The sequence below is a fragment of the Oryctolagus cuniculus genome, chromosome 6 (assembly GCF_964237555.1).
Source record: "Oryctolagus cuniculus chromosome 6, mOryCun1.1, whole genome shotgun sequence".
In the NCBI taxonomy this organism is placed as follows: domain Eukaryota; kingdom Metazoa; phylum Chordata; class Mammalia; order Lagomorpha; family Leporidae; genus Oryctolagus; species Oryctolagus cuniculus.
Window position 1 is genome coordinate 75,082,400 of NC_091437.1, and position 13,893 is coordinate 75,096,292.

Below are 13,893 nucleotides of genomic sequence, written 5' to 3' on the forward strand. Positions count from 1 at the left end.
TGTCAAGTGTAGGGTCGTCTGAGAAATCCAGCTTAAATAAATACAAGTTGTTTATTTTGGTATTATATTTAAAAAATATAATGAGAGAAAATTAAGATTTAAGAGTGGATATAAAATCAACTAGGAACTAGGATTCCATCTTAGCTTATATCCATCTTTATACTGTTATTCAGCTAAGATGATTAAATAGTGCCATTGGTTCTATACACTGTATATATGAAACAAATTCAGTAGGCTTTACAATCTCTGTATAGAAATTGGAATTTTTTTCTTTTTATTTCTATTGTCACTTTAATTCTTATATTTTTATTCTGTAATAGTATTGTTCTTGTGATGAGCAATGTCACAAAATACCATTATTCAAGTACAAAACTATATATTTATCAGTTTTTTAGACACTTTTCTAAATTGCAATGTCCCTTGAAACAAGGTTTTACAAAAACATATTTTATCGAATTGAGGTGAAACTGAGTTTGAATGACAGTCATCATTACCTCCTACTAATAAAGCCATGTATGTCCACATGGAGATCATGAGTAATGTCAACTAACTATGAACCTTGGGATATCTAAGCCGAACCTATTGTCCCATGATTGTGAATACTTACTATGCCATTTTTGGTTGGAGATTAACATTCAATTATGTATTTTCATTGTTCCTTAAATGCATCCTTTTAAACCTTTGCCAATCTCATTTTCTTTGTCAGGGTGAGATTATCTTGGTGAACAAATATTCTACCAGAGATTGGTTATTACTTTGCTGAATGAATGGATAAAACTTCCTCATTGAAGAAACTACTTAAAGAAGCTAAGGCTTTTGAGATACATGCTTTTTTAGAGTAACTGATAATGTTCCAAAATTCATTTTCATAAAACATTTAACTGCAGTTTACTCTTTATAAGATAATGTGAAATTATTCACATGTCTGTAAATGCTCACTTAGCCATATCTATGTTTTTTTCTAACACAATTATTTGGGAAAAGATATGGGTCAAATACTCTACCCCTACCCCCCGTTTTTTTGCTAGGAAAATATTCAACTTCAACAGCTATGTTTCTTGATATAGTTAGAAACCACCAATAGTTATCTTTAAAAATATTTGTAACCATAATTTGTTATACCAGCATGTACTTCTTCACATCATGCGTTTACTGAGACAAAGATAACAAAGCTGCATGGTATGTAATTATGTTTGACTTTGCTTCCATAGATTTTCACTTAATTGATTTATACTTTGGTATTATGTTGGGTATGTTTTTAGTTCCAGGATCTGTGCCAGAACAAAATGCTGCTTTTATTCTCAAGCACTAGGATCTCCAATGTAAACAATATAAGAAATGATAATACTCAATTTCCACTTATTGCCAGTTTCACCTTTGTATATCTCCATTTTGTTATTTGGAAAGGCAACATATTTTTCTTAGTTTTCACTGTAGAGAATTGTATTTGTGGCATATATTTCAGAAGCAAGCTCTACTTTAAAGATTTAATAAACGAAGAGGATAACTCTATAAAAATATTTATTCCATTTCAATCTCTAGAGAGTACATATAAAGTTTTGTCATAATTACTTGTTCACACTGATGTGTCCTCTGTGAAAGCATCAATTGGTTGGTTTGAGCTTCAAGAGAGAGCTCCAGAATTAAATGCATTAAAAATCACCTCTTCAAATGTATATATATATATATATATTTTTTTTTTTTTTGACACGCAGAGTTAGACTGAGAGAGAGAGAGAGAGAGAGAGAGAGAGAAAGGTCTTCCCTCCGTTGGTTTACCCCCAAAATGGCCGCCACGGATGGCGTGCTGCACCGATCCAAAGCCAGGAGCCAGGTGCTTCTCCTGGTCTCCCATGTGGGTGCAGGGCCCAAGCACTTGGGCCATCCTCCACTGCCTTCCCGGGCCACAGCAGAGAGCTGGACTGGAAGAGGAGCAACTGGGACAGAGTCTGGCGCCCCAACCGGACTAGAACCCGGAGTGCTGGTGCCGCAGGCGGAGGATTAGCCTAGTGAGCCACAGCGCCAGCCCCAAATGAATTTTTTTTAAAAAAAAGAAGGAAGGATTTTTTTTGTTCATATTTGCATAAGAGAAGATATTGAAAACAGTCTATGTGGAATAATTTTTCCGGATATTATATTTTTATATTATATATATTTTTATATTTTATATATTTCTGGATATTATAGTTTCTTAACAACAATATTTGATAAAGGAATCTTAATTCATTTTTTAAATGAATAGGACATAGTTCTGGCTTTACACATTTAGCTTTTACCATTTAGAAGAGACCTGCTTCTTGTTTCAAATGTTGATAATAGTTGCATTGATTTGCATGTTTCTTTTTTCTCTTTAGGCTGTACTTTGGAGGTATAAATTTTCTCAGCTTAAAGGATCTTCAGATGATGGCAAGAGCAAAATCAAATTTTTGTTTCAAAATTCAGATACTAAACAGATTGAAGCAAAGGTAAACCCAAGAAATTCATCACATTACATATTGCTAACTTCATTAATACCAATAAAGAAGCAAGGGGGAAAAGCTTAAGAGAGTGAAAAAGCAAAAATGCACATTCTTGGCTTGGCTTGAAAAATCCCTTATGGTATTAGTAGCAAAATTTCACTGAAAGGTATCATTTAAAATAAATTACACACAAGTAATTATACTTTGTAATTTTGATATCTTATGAACTGCATTTGTATCACAGTAAAATAATGGCCTGGAAACTGAAACCATCACTTGGTGAATTAGCAGAGTAAATAATAATTTAAAATACATTTTTTAAAAAATATTTCTGATTCTGTTTTAGTCATTATTTATTCTCTCCCTGAAGATTAGCACAATTCCTACAGAAAAAATATATATCAATTTTCTGATATACTTATGCATTAATAAGTTGAATGACATGAATGACTTTTGCCTCATCCTATGCAAATTTCAGCATTCTGGAAAATACTAACCATGCTTTTTCAATGAAAAACATTCACTTATTTTATTAATAATTGTATTTATAAACATTCAAACTCTGAATTATTTCCATTCACGATAAATCTGATTATTGTATTACTATAAAGCTCACAATAGCAATATTTAAATTGCAATGTATGAATAATTTGTTATGCTAATGTGTAAGTAATGATAAATAAATATAAAAATAATTCTAACATGAAATGCAACACAATTTTCAACTGTAGATTAAAATTACCACAATCCTGTTATTCCACTTTACCTAATAAAATCAGGAAAAGAGTTTTAGTTAGCACACAGCATCTTCCAAGGTGTGAACAAGTAGGACATCAGACAGTTTCTCCTGCAATGCGCTGTGCATTCGGATGAGACACGTCTTACCATAAAATGACTCCTTTCTTACATTCTTATCTCATGTATCTGCTAAAGCTTGTCTGTTAACTATCTTAACTCTTTGTTTTTTTTGTCTGAATACCCCTGGGGATACCATGTTCTGGTGCTATACTTGTCTTTGCTGCTTCTTCCTAGAGTGCAATTTTCTTATGGTGGGTACTGTGGATATCACTCCCTTTTACTGATTCCTTTCCAACTGCTTTTCAGTAAAGTATTCCCACTACTCTTGGCCTTGCTTTAAGCAATTTGCTTCTAATCCTTTAGGACAAATGCCTTGATAAGCCTTCATCAACTCTCTTTAAGTAACTTGCCCCATAATTTCCAAATCTCCATTTCTAATACAGCCTATTCCATAACCACAGACCTATCTATGCAGCTGCCCCCTTTCTAGTCCTGCAATGCAGTTCCTTCTCCCTCTCCCCTTTTCTGTCATTGGTAAATCATTTACTTTGTGCTTCTTGAGTTGATCCTTAGCGTTTCTATAAAATAGTGCATTAGCATCATTAAGAATTATTCCCCTTTATCTCTTGGTAGATTTCTCAATCTTTCAAAGCACAGTCCACATCTTAATATTGGTGAATAAGAATTTTAGAAATCTTAAACTGCTTTTCTGGTCGCATTAGCAGGGTGCTGTATGTAAGGTGGAACAGCAGGGATCTAAAGATGCTCACATAAGATACTGGTGATGCAGGCACTGGCTTAACCTGCTGCACCACGATGCTATCGCCTTACGTCCTTTTCTAATTTGTGTAGTTTTGATAAGTATTGTATTAGGCTTTAGTTTTAGAAAAGATATTTGGTTGAATGTGATTCTCAGACTTATACAGGAAGCAAGTTTGGAATAGTGAGAAAAAAATTTAAAAGTAATGAATGACAGACTTGTGGTGAGTTACTGGATCTATTTAAAATCAGCGTCCTTCACTGTAAAAATAAGGGAAAATAATAGCACGATGGTATCTCTGAGAGCACTAATGTAGTTAATGAGGGAATGTAAAAATCAACTTGAGTGTTCAAGCCTATAGAAATGATTAACTATACTTGCATCTACCACCTTATTATCACACCTTTGGACATAATAAACTTTCTGTAAGAATTTTCAAAATTCAAAATTTTCAAAAAATTGAAATTAGAAAAATTACATTCTATAAATTTTATAACTGCAATTTGTGAGCAGCAAGTAAACTAATGTATCATGATAGGAACATAAACAAGGACAATGGTGTTGAGGCCTAGCGTGGACATAAGTTTTCATTACTCTGTGATGAGTCCCCAGCAGTGAAAATTGCTGGATAGCATGGGAAGTGTTTATTTAGTCTGAAAGAAATTTGCGTTATATTCCAGAGTGGCTATATTTTATACTTGCCTAGTGATATATGAGCTTTTTTTTCTCTATATCTCTGCCAGTATTCAGTATTGCCACTTTATTTCTTTTAGTTTTTCTTATAATACTCTTAAGGTGCATTTCTCTAATGTCTAGCAATGATAAAGACCTTTCAATGGGCCTATTTTCTGACCATATGTCCTCTTTGGTGAAACATGTTTTCCCAGGTGGTTTACCCATTTTCTATGTGTATTGTTTGTTTTTTGGTGCTGCTTTTGTCCTTATTGTTTTAATGATGTTAAAGCCTTTCCAAAAAAACAGTAGTTTTCTTTCATTGACTTTCTAACTTTCTTCTTTTATCAATTTAGTAACTTCTAGTCCTTAATCATTTCCTTATTTTTTATTGATTTGATATTATGTTACTCTTTTTCTAATATCTTAACAATTGAAATATTTATTTTTGATATAAGCATTTATGCTATAATTTTCCTTTGGCTTTAGATTGCCCTCATTGAAAAATTTTATATGTCATATTTATATTTTCATCAGTTGAATTTTTTTTTAGTTCTTTAAGGCTTTTTCATTGGCCTCTAATTAGATTTTTCTTTTTCGTTCCTTTTTTTAGTGGACCTTATTTTAGAGCAGTTTTAGATTCACAGCAAAATTGAGAATAAGATGCAGAGATTTTCCATGTAAACCCAGCCCCAATGTATGTCAGCATCACCAGCAATGTGGCACAATTGTTAGAACTGATGAATCCACACTGACATATCAACTTTACCTCTCTGTAATTCATGTTCTGTATCACTCTTGGTGTTCTACATTCTCTGCTTTAATTCCTGCTTATATTTAACCAATAACTTAAAACTAGCTTTTCATGCCACATATTGTCCCAGATCATGTGAACTTGGGGATAGTTGCTATATTTATGAGAATCACAGGAGTACTTAATGTCCACGAGCATTCCTTTTCCTCCAAGTCCATTTAAATAGAACTCTTTTACTAGATTTTATAAATTAATTAGAGAATAACAACTGGAAATAGAAACAAATATCACACATCCATAAAATACATGTATAAATACACATGAATTTGCCTACAGACACAGGGAGCTTATAGCTTTTACTAGAAATTTTTAGCTATATTTTAGGAAAACATAGTGATCTGTGTTTATCACTACAACAAAAATATCTGAGATGGGCTTCTTAGGAAAAAAGAAAGTTTATTTCTAATCACAGTTTTGGAAATTCAGTTCAAGATCATGTATCCCCATTGGCTTGTTGCCTGATGAGTGTAAAGCAAACGCATGAGCACATGGTGAGGCAGGAAGCTGAGAGACACAAGGAACATGCTCTTCAACATCTCTGCTTTTTTTCTTTCAATGTCATCAGGATTCAGTCTTGGGGTTCCACCCTAGGAATCACTTCCCAATCACTTCCCAACATCCTGCACCTTCCAGAATCATTATTATATCAAGCATCCACACTTAATCCATCAATCATTCATCCATTAATCATTAACTTAAGACATGGGATATAATGTCTACAAGTGGGGAGTCAAATGCTGTTCTGACCATGGTAATACAAGTCACGGGTTTGCTATCACTTTGTATTTGTAGCCAAGTTGTGTTTTTACCAAATGGGGTAAGTTAATGGGACCTGTTTACCAATATCCATGGAGGGAATTTATAAGATTTAGAAAAATCAGAAGGATGAAGAAGGGTAGGTGGATTGGAGGGAGCAAAGGAGTATGGGTGGTATCATTGTATTCTTGAAATTGTACACATGAAATACAAGAAATATGTTCCATTTATATAAACAAATAAGCATGAAAAATATTTTATTGGCAATAATTATGCATTAAAACGTTCTCATTTTCCTGATGTGTAATCTTGTGGAGACTGTGGACGCTACTTTGGGTGAGTGATTGAGGAGACACCAAATAACTGTGTTTATATTTCCAAATCCTGTGTATTTCCAGTTTAATCTTTTTTCTTTTTCAGCCCCAAATAGTTGCTCTTGGGGAATCTGAGTTTCTTGAGAATAAGAAGACCTAAAGCTCAATTGTCTGAGGGCTAAAATTCTATTGTATGGGGAGACTGGAAAGAGAGAACACCTGGAAAGGTGGACAAGTGATGGAGGAAGTAGGGGCTCAAAGTGGCAGTGCAGATCAACAGTTCCAGGGAACTAAGGAGGGAACCTCCAAGTATAAACGGATTGTCTACTCTGAAAAGCCGTCTTGGTAGTGTTCACAGTTGAATCTTACAGTGGCTAGCCTTTTTACTTTGCCTTCTTTTCACCTGGTAATTTTCCCTCCATATCTTTTCTGATTTGATAGTTTTGTGGTATTGAACAATAATCTATTTTCCAAATATACCACGGTTTACATAACCATTGACCTACTGAAGGAAATCTTGGTTGCATCTAATTTTTAGTTACTATGCTTAAAGGTGCTCTAAGTGTCTGTGTTTAAGTTTTTTGTCAGTACATAAATTTTCACCTCATTTGGGTGAATACCAAGAGAGTGTGATAGTTGGATCTTATGATATGAGCATATTTGGTTTATAGGAAACTGCCAAAGTGTCCTGCAAAGTTAGTTTTTCATTCCTGCACCCCCAGGAGTGAATGAGTGCTCCTATTTATGTACCTTCTCATCAGCAATTAGTGGTGTCAGTGTTATGGATTTTCACCAATCTAATAATTCTGTAGTGGTATCTTGTTTTAATTTGATTTGTATATTTTTGATGGCACATATGGTAGAGCAACTTTTAGTGTGCTTATTTGCCATGCATATACATTCTTTGGACAGGATGTGTTAAGCTTTCTGATGCACTTTTGAGTTACAGTTTTGGATTTCATATTACTGAATTTTAGAAATTCTTTGAATATTTTGATTAATATTATTTTTTCTGACATTAGTTCTGTAAATAATTTCTCCCAGTCTGTGGTCCATCTTTTGTTTCATTTGACAATGTCTTTTACAAAGCAGAAAACTTTAATTTTAATGAAGTTTAGCTTGCCAATCAATCCCTCTATACCATTAGTATTGGATCTAAAATTTCATCATAAAACCCGATTATCTAGATTGTCTTCTACATTATCTTCCAATTGTTTTATAGTATTGCATTTCACATTTTTAGCTATGGTTTAGTTTGAATTAATTTCTGTGTATGTGTAAGTGATGTAACATCTATGTCTAGATTTCTCTTTTTTTTCTTTTTGCATGTGTGCAGCATAGTCAGTTGTCCCAGAACAATCTATTGAAAAGACTATATTTTCTCTATTTTATAACCTTTGTTCTTTACTGATAGATGTGTTGACTGTGTTTGTGTCGATCTCTTTTAGTGCTCTCTACTCTGTTCCATTGATCTCTTTGTATCACACTGTCTTAGTCTTGTATTGTCATTTCTCCAGTTTATTCTTGTTCTTCAAAAAGTGTTGGTCATTCTAAATCCTTGGATTCTCTGTGTAAAATGTAACATCAGTTTGTCAATATCCATAGAATATTTGATGGGAATTGTTTGGATTTTAAGTCAGTAAATCAAATTGGAATTTTAGTTCAAGTCTGGAGCTCAAATATTCATGAAGATAGATTTTTTTAATTATTTTTGGATCTATGATTAGAGTTTTACAATTTCTATTCATATGCTTTTTATGCGTATTTAGATTGGTAACAAAACTAAGTTGTAAAAAGGGTCACACTTGCCTTGCTTCTGATCTTGGTGAAAAAACTTTGAATTACCATAAAGTACATTGCTAACTATAGGTTTTTAACAATATTCTCTATCAGATTGAGGATGCTCCCTTTCCTTTGCTAATTTATTGAGTGTTTTATCCTGAATGGGTGTCACAGACTTTTCAGCATCTGTTGATAAGATCATGTAATTCTTTTTCTTTTTAGCCTGTTGATACAATGGAATACATTATTTTATTTTCAAATCTGGGCAAATCTTGCATACCAACTTTAATAACATATTTGTCTACTGTTAAACCTATTTTTTGATAAGAGGAAAAATGGCAAAGAGAGTGGAGACAAAGAGACAGGGAGGGCTCCCACTTACGGATTCATTTTCCAAATGCCTGAAATGGATAGGACTGGGCCAGGCCAAGTCTAGGAGCCAAAAGATCAAAAATACAGGACTCTCACATGAATGGCAGGTAGAAAACTACTTGAGCAATCACCTACTGTCTCCAGAGTCTACACTACCAATAATCTTGAATCAAGAGCAAAGCCAGGACTTGAACCCAGGAACTCCAAGATGTAATGCAAACATCCCAACAGGTAGAAAAATTGCTAGCTCAACTGCATGCCCCTCATCTATTTTTCTTTGCAGTTCTTCCTCACATATGTTGTTTTTTTTTTATTTGGCACATGTATGTTAAGAATTGTTATATCTATTTAGAGAACTGAAGTTTTCATTATAAGATGATCCCCTTTATCCCTGATGACTTTCTTTGTTGAAGAAAGCTATGTTTGCAATTAATAAAAAAAACCCTCTTTCTTTTGATTAGTATTTGCATAGTGTATCTTTATCTATTTTCACTTACTTTATATATGATTTTCCATTTACAGCAAAATCTTACAGACAACATACAAAAGGGTCTTGTTTCTTGAACCATGTGAAATGTCTCCATCTTTTAACTGGTTCACTTAAACCACTGATGTTCAAAATGTTTATTTTTTTTTTAACTTTTATTTAATGCATATAAATTTCCAAAGTACGACTTATGGATTACAATGGCTTCCCCCCCATACCGTCCCTCCCACCCACAACCCTCCCCTTTCCCACTCCCTCTCCCCTTCCATTCACATCAAGATTCATTTTTGATTATCTTAATATACAGAAGATCAGCTTAGTATACATCAAGTATGGATTTCAACAGTTTGCTCCCACACAGAAACATAAAGTGAAAAATAATAGATGACTTTTTTAAATGATGATGAAATCAGAGCAGACCTATTGTCATGTTTAATCCCAATGAGAGTCAAGTTGGGAATTGATAATTTCTTTTTTTTTTTTTTTTTTTTTTTTTTTTTTACAGAGGATCAGTTTAGTATGCATTAAGTAAGGATTTCAACAGTTTGCACCCCCATAGAAACACAAAGTGAAATATATTGTTTGAGTACTCGTTATAGCATTAAATCTCAATGTACAGCACATTAAGGATAGAGATCCTACATGAGGAGTAAGTGCACAGTGACTCCTGTTGTTGACTTTACCAATTGACACTCCTGTCTATGGCATCAGTAATCTCCCTATGCTCCAGTCATGAGTTTCCAAGGCTATGGAAGCCCTCTGAGTTCTCCGACTCTTATCTTGTTTAGACAAGGTCATAGTCAAAGTGGAGGTTCTCTCCTCCCTTCAGAGAAAGGTACCTCCTTTTTTGATGACCTGTTCTTTCCACTGGGATCTCACTCACAGAGATCTTTTGCCAGAGTGTCTTGGCTTTCCATGCCTGAAATACTCTCATGAGCTTTTCAGCCAGATCGGAATGCCTTTAGGGCTGATTCTGAGGCCAGAGTGCTATTTAGGACATCTGCCATTCTATGAGTCTGCTGAGTATCTCACTTCCCATGTTGGATCACTCTCCCCTTTATTTACTCCATCGGTTAGCATTAGCAGGTACTAGACTTGTCTATGTGCTCCCTTTGACTCCCAGTCCCTCCACCATGACCAACTGTGAACTGAAACTGATCACCTGGAACAGTGAGATGGCATTGGTACATGCCACCTCGATGGGATTGAATTGGAATCCCCTGGTATGCTTCCAACTCCACCACTTGGGGCAAGTCAGCCTGAGCATGTCCCAAATTATACATCTCTTCCCTCTCCCATTCCCACCACCATGTTCAACAGGGATCACATTTCAGTTTATTTTCAACACTTAAGAATAACTGTGCATCAATTACAGATCTAAACCAGTCATATTAAGTAGAACAGATAAAAAAACTACTAAGAGGGATAATGTATTAAGTTATTGATATATTAGAATCAATATCGACCATATCTGCTACTCTTTTCACTTATTATCCTTGTTCTTTACTTTTACTTTTCTCTTCTACATTATTTCTGATGTTTTTTGATATTTTGAGTTTTTATATGATTTCATTTTTCTGCTATAATATCATAACAGTTACACTGCTCTTGTAAAAATTTTTTCAATGGTTTGCCTGAAGTTTGTGATGCACACTTATGATAAACCCAAGTTCACTTTCAAATAACACCACATAGCTTCCTAGGTAGTATGAGTTCCTTATAAGAACAAAATAATCCCAAATTATCCCTCTAATTCCTTTGTTATTGCTGTCCTTCATTTTGGTTCTACAAAAGAATTTATGTGCATTTAAGCATAGAGAATCTAATGCATTCTCACTGTTATTTTGAGCAAGCTGTTATTTGTTAGATAAACATAAATATAGTAAGTTTGTGCTTTACCTTTACTTGTTACTCCTGATATTTTTCCTTTATTTTCCATAAATTCAAGTTTCTGACATTTATACTTTTCTCTTCTCTAAATAGTTTCCTTTAATATTTCTTGCCAAGCAGATTTATTGGCAACATATTCCCTCAATTTTTCTTTATCTAAGAGAATAATTTTCCTTCAGTCTACAGGAATAATTTCATAGGGACAAAACTCCACATTGGTGGTTTTATTTATCCCAACACCTAATATATTTCATTCTACTTGCCTTTCCCCTGCATGGTGTCTAAGACTACAGAGAAAACTCTTATCTTTGATGCTTTATACTGGTTTCTTACTTTTTTTCTGCATGATTTCAAATTTTTCTTTCACTGAATTTCTATAGCTTTAGTAAGTATTCCTAGATGTTTAAATTTTTGTTTTGACAACTGGCATTCATGGTGTTATCTGAGCTTCTTGAATCTTTGATATAATATCTACATTAATTTAAAGAAATTATCAGTCACCATTTTTTCAAATACTTTTTTCTGATACTTTCTCTTTCTTTTGGTATTGTTATTACATATGTGAGTGTATTACACTTTTGGCAATTGTCATACTTTTCTTGCATAGTCTATTTGGAATTTAAATTTTTAAAATTCACTTATTTGAGAGTTGGAGAGACAGACAGACACACACACACACACACACACACTAATGCGCACACAGAGAAAGAGAGAAAGAGAATGAATTTGCAAAAGGAGAGCTCCAATCCACCCATCCACTATCAACAGCTGGGACTGCAATAGGACTGAAACTGGTAACCATAAATGACCCATCTGTTTTAGTCATCAGTGCTGCTTCCAGTGTCTGAACTGATAGGAAGCTACAGTAAGTAGCCAGAACTGGGAAATAAACCCAGGTACCCCTACATAGAACTGATCTATCTTTTTTTTTTTTTCATTTATTTGACAGATAGAGTTAGACAGTGAGAGAGAGACAGAGCGAAAGATCTTCCTTTTGTTGGTTCACCCCCCAAATGGCCGCTACGGCCAGCACACTGCGCCGATCCAAAGCCAGGAGCCAGGTGCTTCCTCCTGGTCTCCCATAGGGGTCAGGTGCAGGGACAAAAGCACTTGGGCCATCCTTCACTGCCCTCCTGGGCCACAGCAGAGAGCTGGACTGTAAGAGGAGCAACCGGGACTAGAACCCGGCGCCCATATGGGATGCTGGCGCAGCAGGCAGGGGATTAACCAAGTGAGACACGGCGCCGGCCCACTGATCTATCTTTTTAAAATTTATTTTCTGTTCTTAGTTTCTGACTCTTCTTTATATGAGAGCAAGCGAGCGAGCAAGAGTGAGAGAGAAAGAGAGAGAGAGAGAGAATCTATTCTACAGATCCACTGGTTCACTTCTCAAATTCCTGCAATATCAAGGGGCTGTGCTGGTCAAAGCCAGGAGCTTGACCTCCATCAACCCTTTCCCACATGACTGGCAGAGAACCAAGCACTTGAGACATCCCTGTTTCCTGTCAAGGTACACACTGGTAAGAAGCTTGTTGAGAATAAGCGAAGAGATTGAAACCAAGGCACTGAAATGTGATGTGGACATCCCAACTGGCAATTTAAACACTGAGCCCAATGCCTATTACATAGAACTGAAGTTTCTGCCACAGCAACTAGGCAAATGAAGGTAATAAAAGACATGCAAATAGGAAAGAAAAATTAATTGTCACTTTCTAATAACATTATATATATTTATATATAATATATATTTATATAATATATATATTTATATATTTATATAATATATATATATTTATATATATAAAACCCATAAAGACTCTACCAAAACACTATTAGAACTAGTAAGCACATACAGTGAAATATAGGGTACAGAAATCTGTAGTATACACTAACAACAGTCTATCTGAAAAAGAAATCAATAAAACAGTTCTGTTGTAATAGCTTCAATACTAACCAACAGAAGCAAGGGAATCTGTATCAAAATACCAGTGAACCAATCTTCACAAAATAAGAAAAGCTAAGATTTATATGTGACTGCAAAAAGAAGTACCTAAACGAAGTCAAGGCAATCTGGAGTCAAAAGAACAAAGCTGAACAAAGTAGCTAATGTCAAGCTGTACTATGAAGATAATGAGTAAGACAGTATAGTACTGACATAATTATAGACACATCAACCAAAGGACCCAGAGATGTCCCAATCAATTGACTTGTTATGTAGATGTGAAAAATATAGTGTGGGAACAGAGCAGTGTCTTCTACAAAGGGTACTGGAGAAACTGGCCATTTGTAAACAGAAGAATTAAATTGGCCTTATATAACATCATGTATAAAAATCAAAAATGAGTTAATGACTTCAATGTAAGACCTAAAACTGTAAAATTATTAGAGGAAATCGAAGAGGCAGAATTATATGAAAATGATGTGGACAACATTTATTTTGATTTGACCATAAAACCTCACTCAGTGACTGAACCAAAACAAGAAATGGAAATATGCCAAATATAAAAGTTTCATCAAGGCAAAGGAAATGGTGAAAAGGCAACTTAGGTAATAGGAAAAAATATTTGCAAGACATACATGTGACAAGCGGCTAATATCCAGAATGCTGAATAATACAACTCAAAATAACGAAAACAAGTAAGTCCTTTAAAAATAGGCAAAGGATCTGAGTCGGTATTTCTCAATAGAAGACACATGAAGTTGCCACAAGATACATGAAACAATGCTTAACATCACTAATCGTTAAGAAAATGCAAATTTATACTACAATTACCTCACTCCTATCAAAAT

The 13,893-nt window shown here is 34.4% G+C and overlaps 1 protein-coding gene across 7 annotated transcripts in view; it reads left to right on the plus strand.

The window, feature by feature from the left end:
- SNTG1 (syntrophin gamma 1) overlaps positions 1-13,893 on the plus strand; it is a 913,627-nt gene that overhangs the window by 878,193 nt on the left and 21,541 nt on the right. For all 7 annotated transcript variants that reach the window (XM_070076592.1, XM_051843717.2, XM_051843715.2 and 4 more), the window contains one exon: positions 2,354-2,464. In XM_070076592.1, the coding sequence (XP_069932693.1) occupies positions 2,354-2,464 (111 nt within the window). The remainder of the gene's footprint in view (positions 1-2,353; positions 2,465-13,893) is intronic.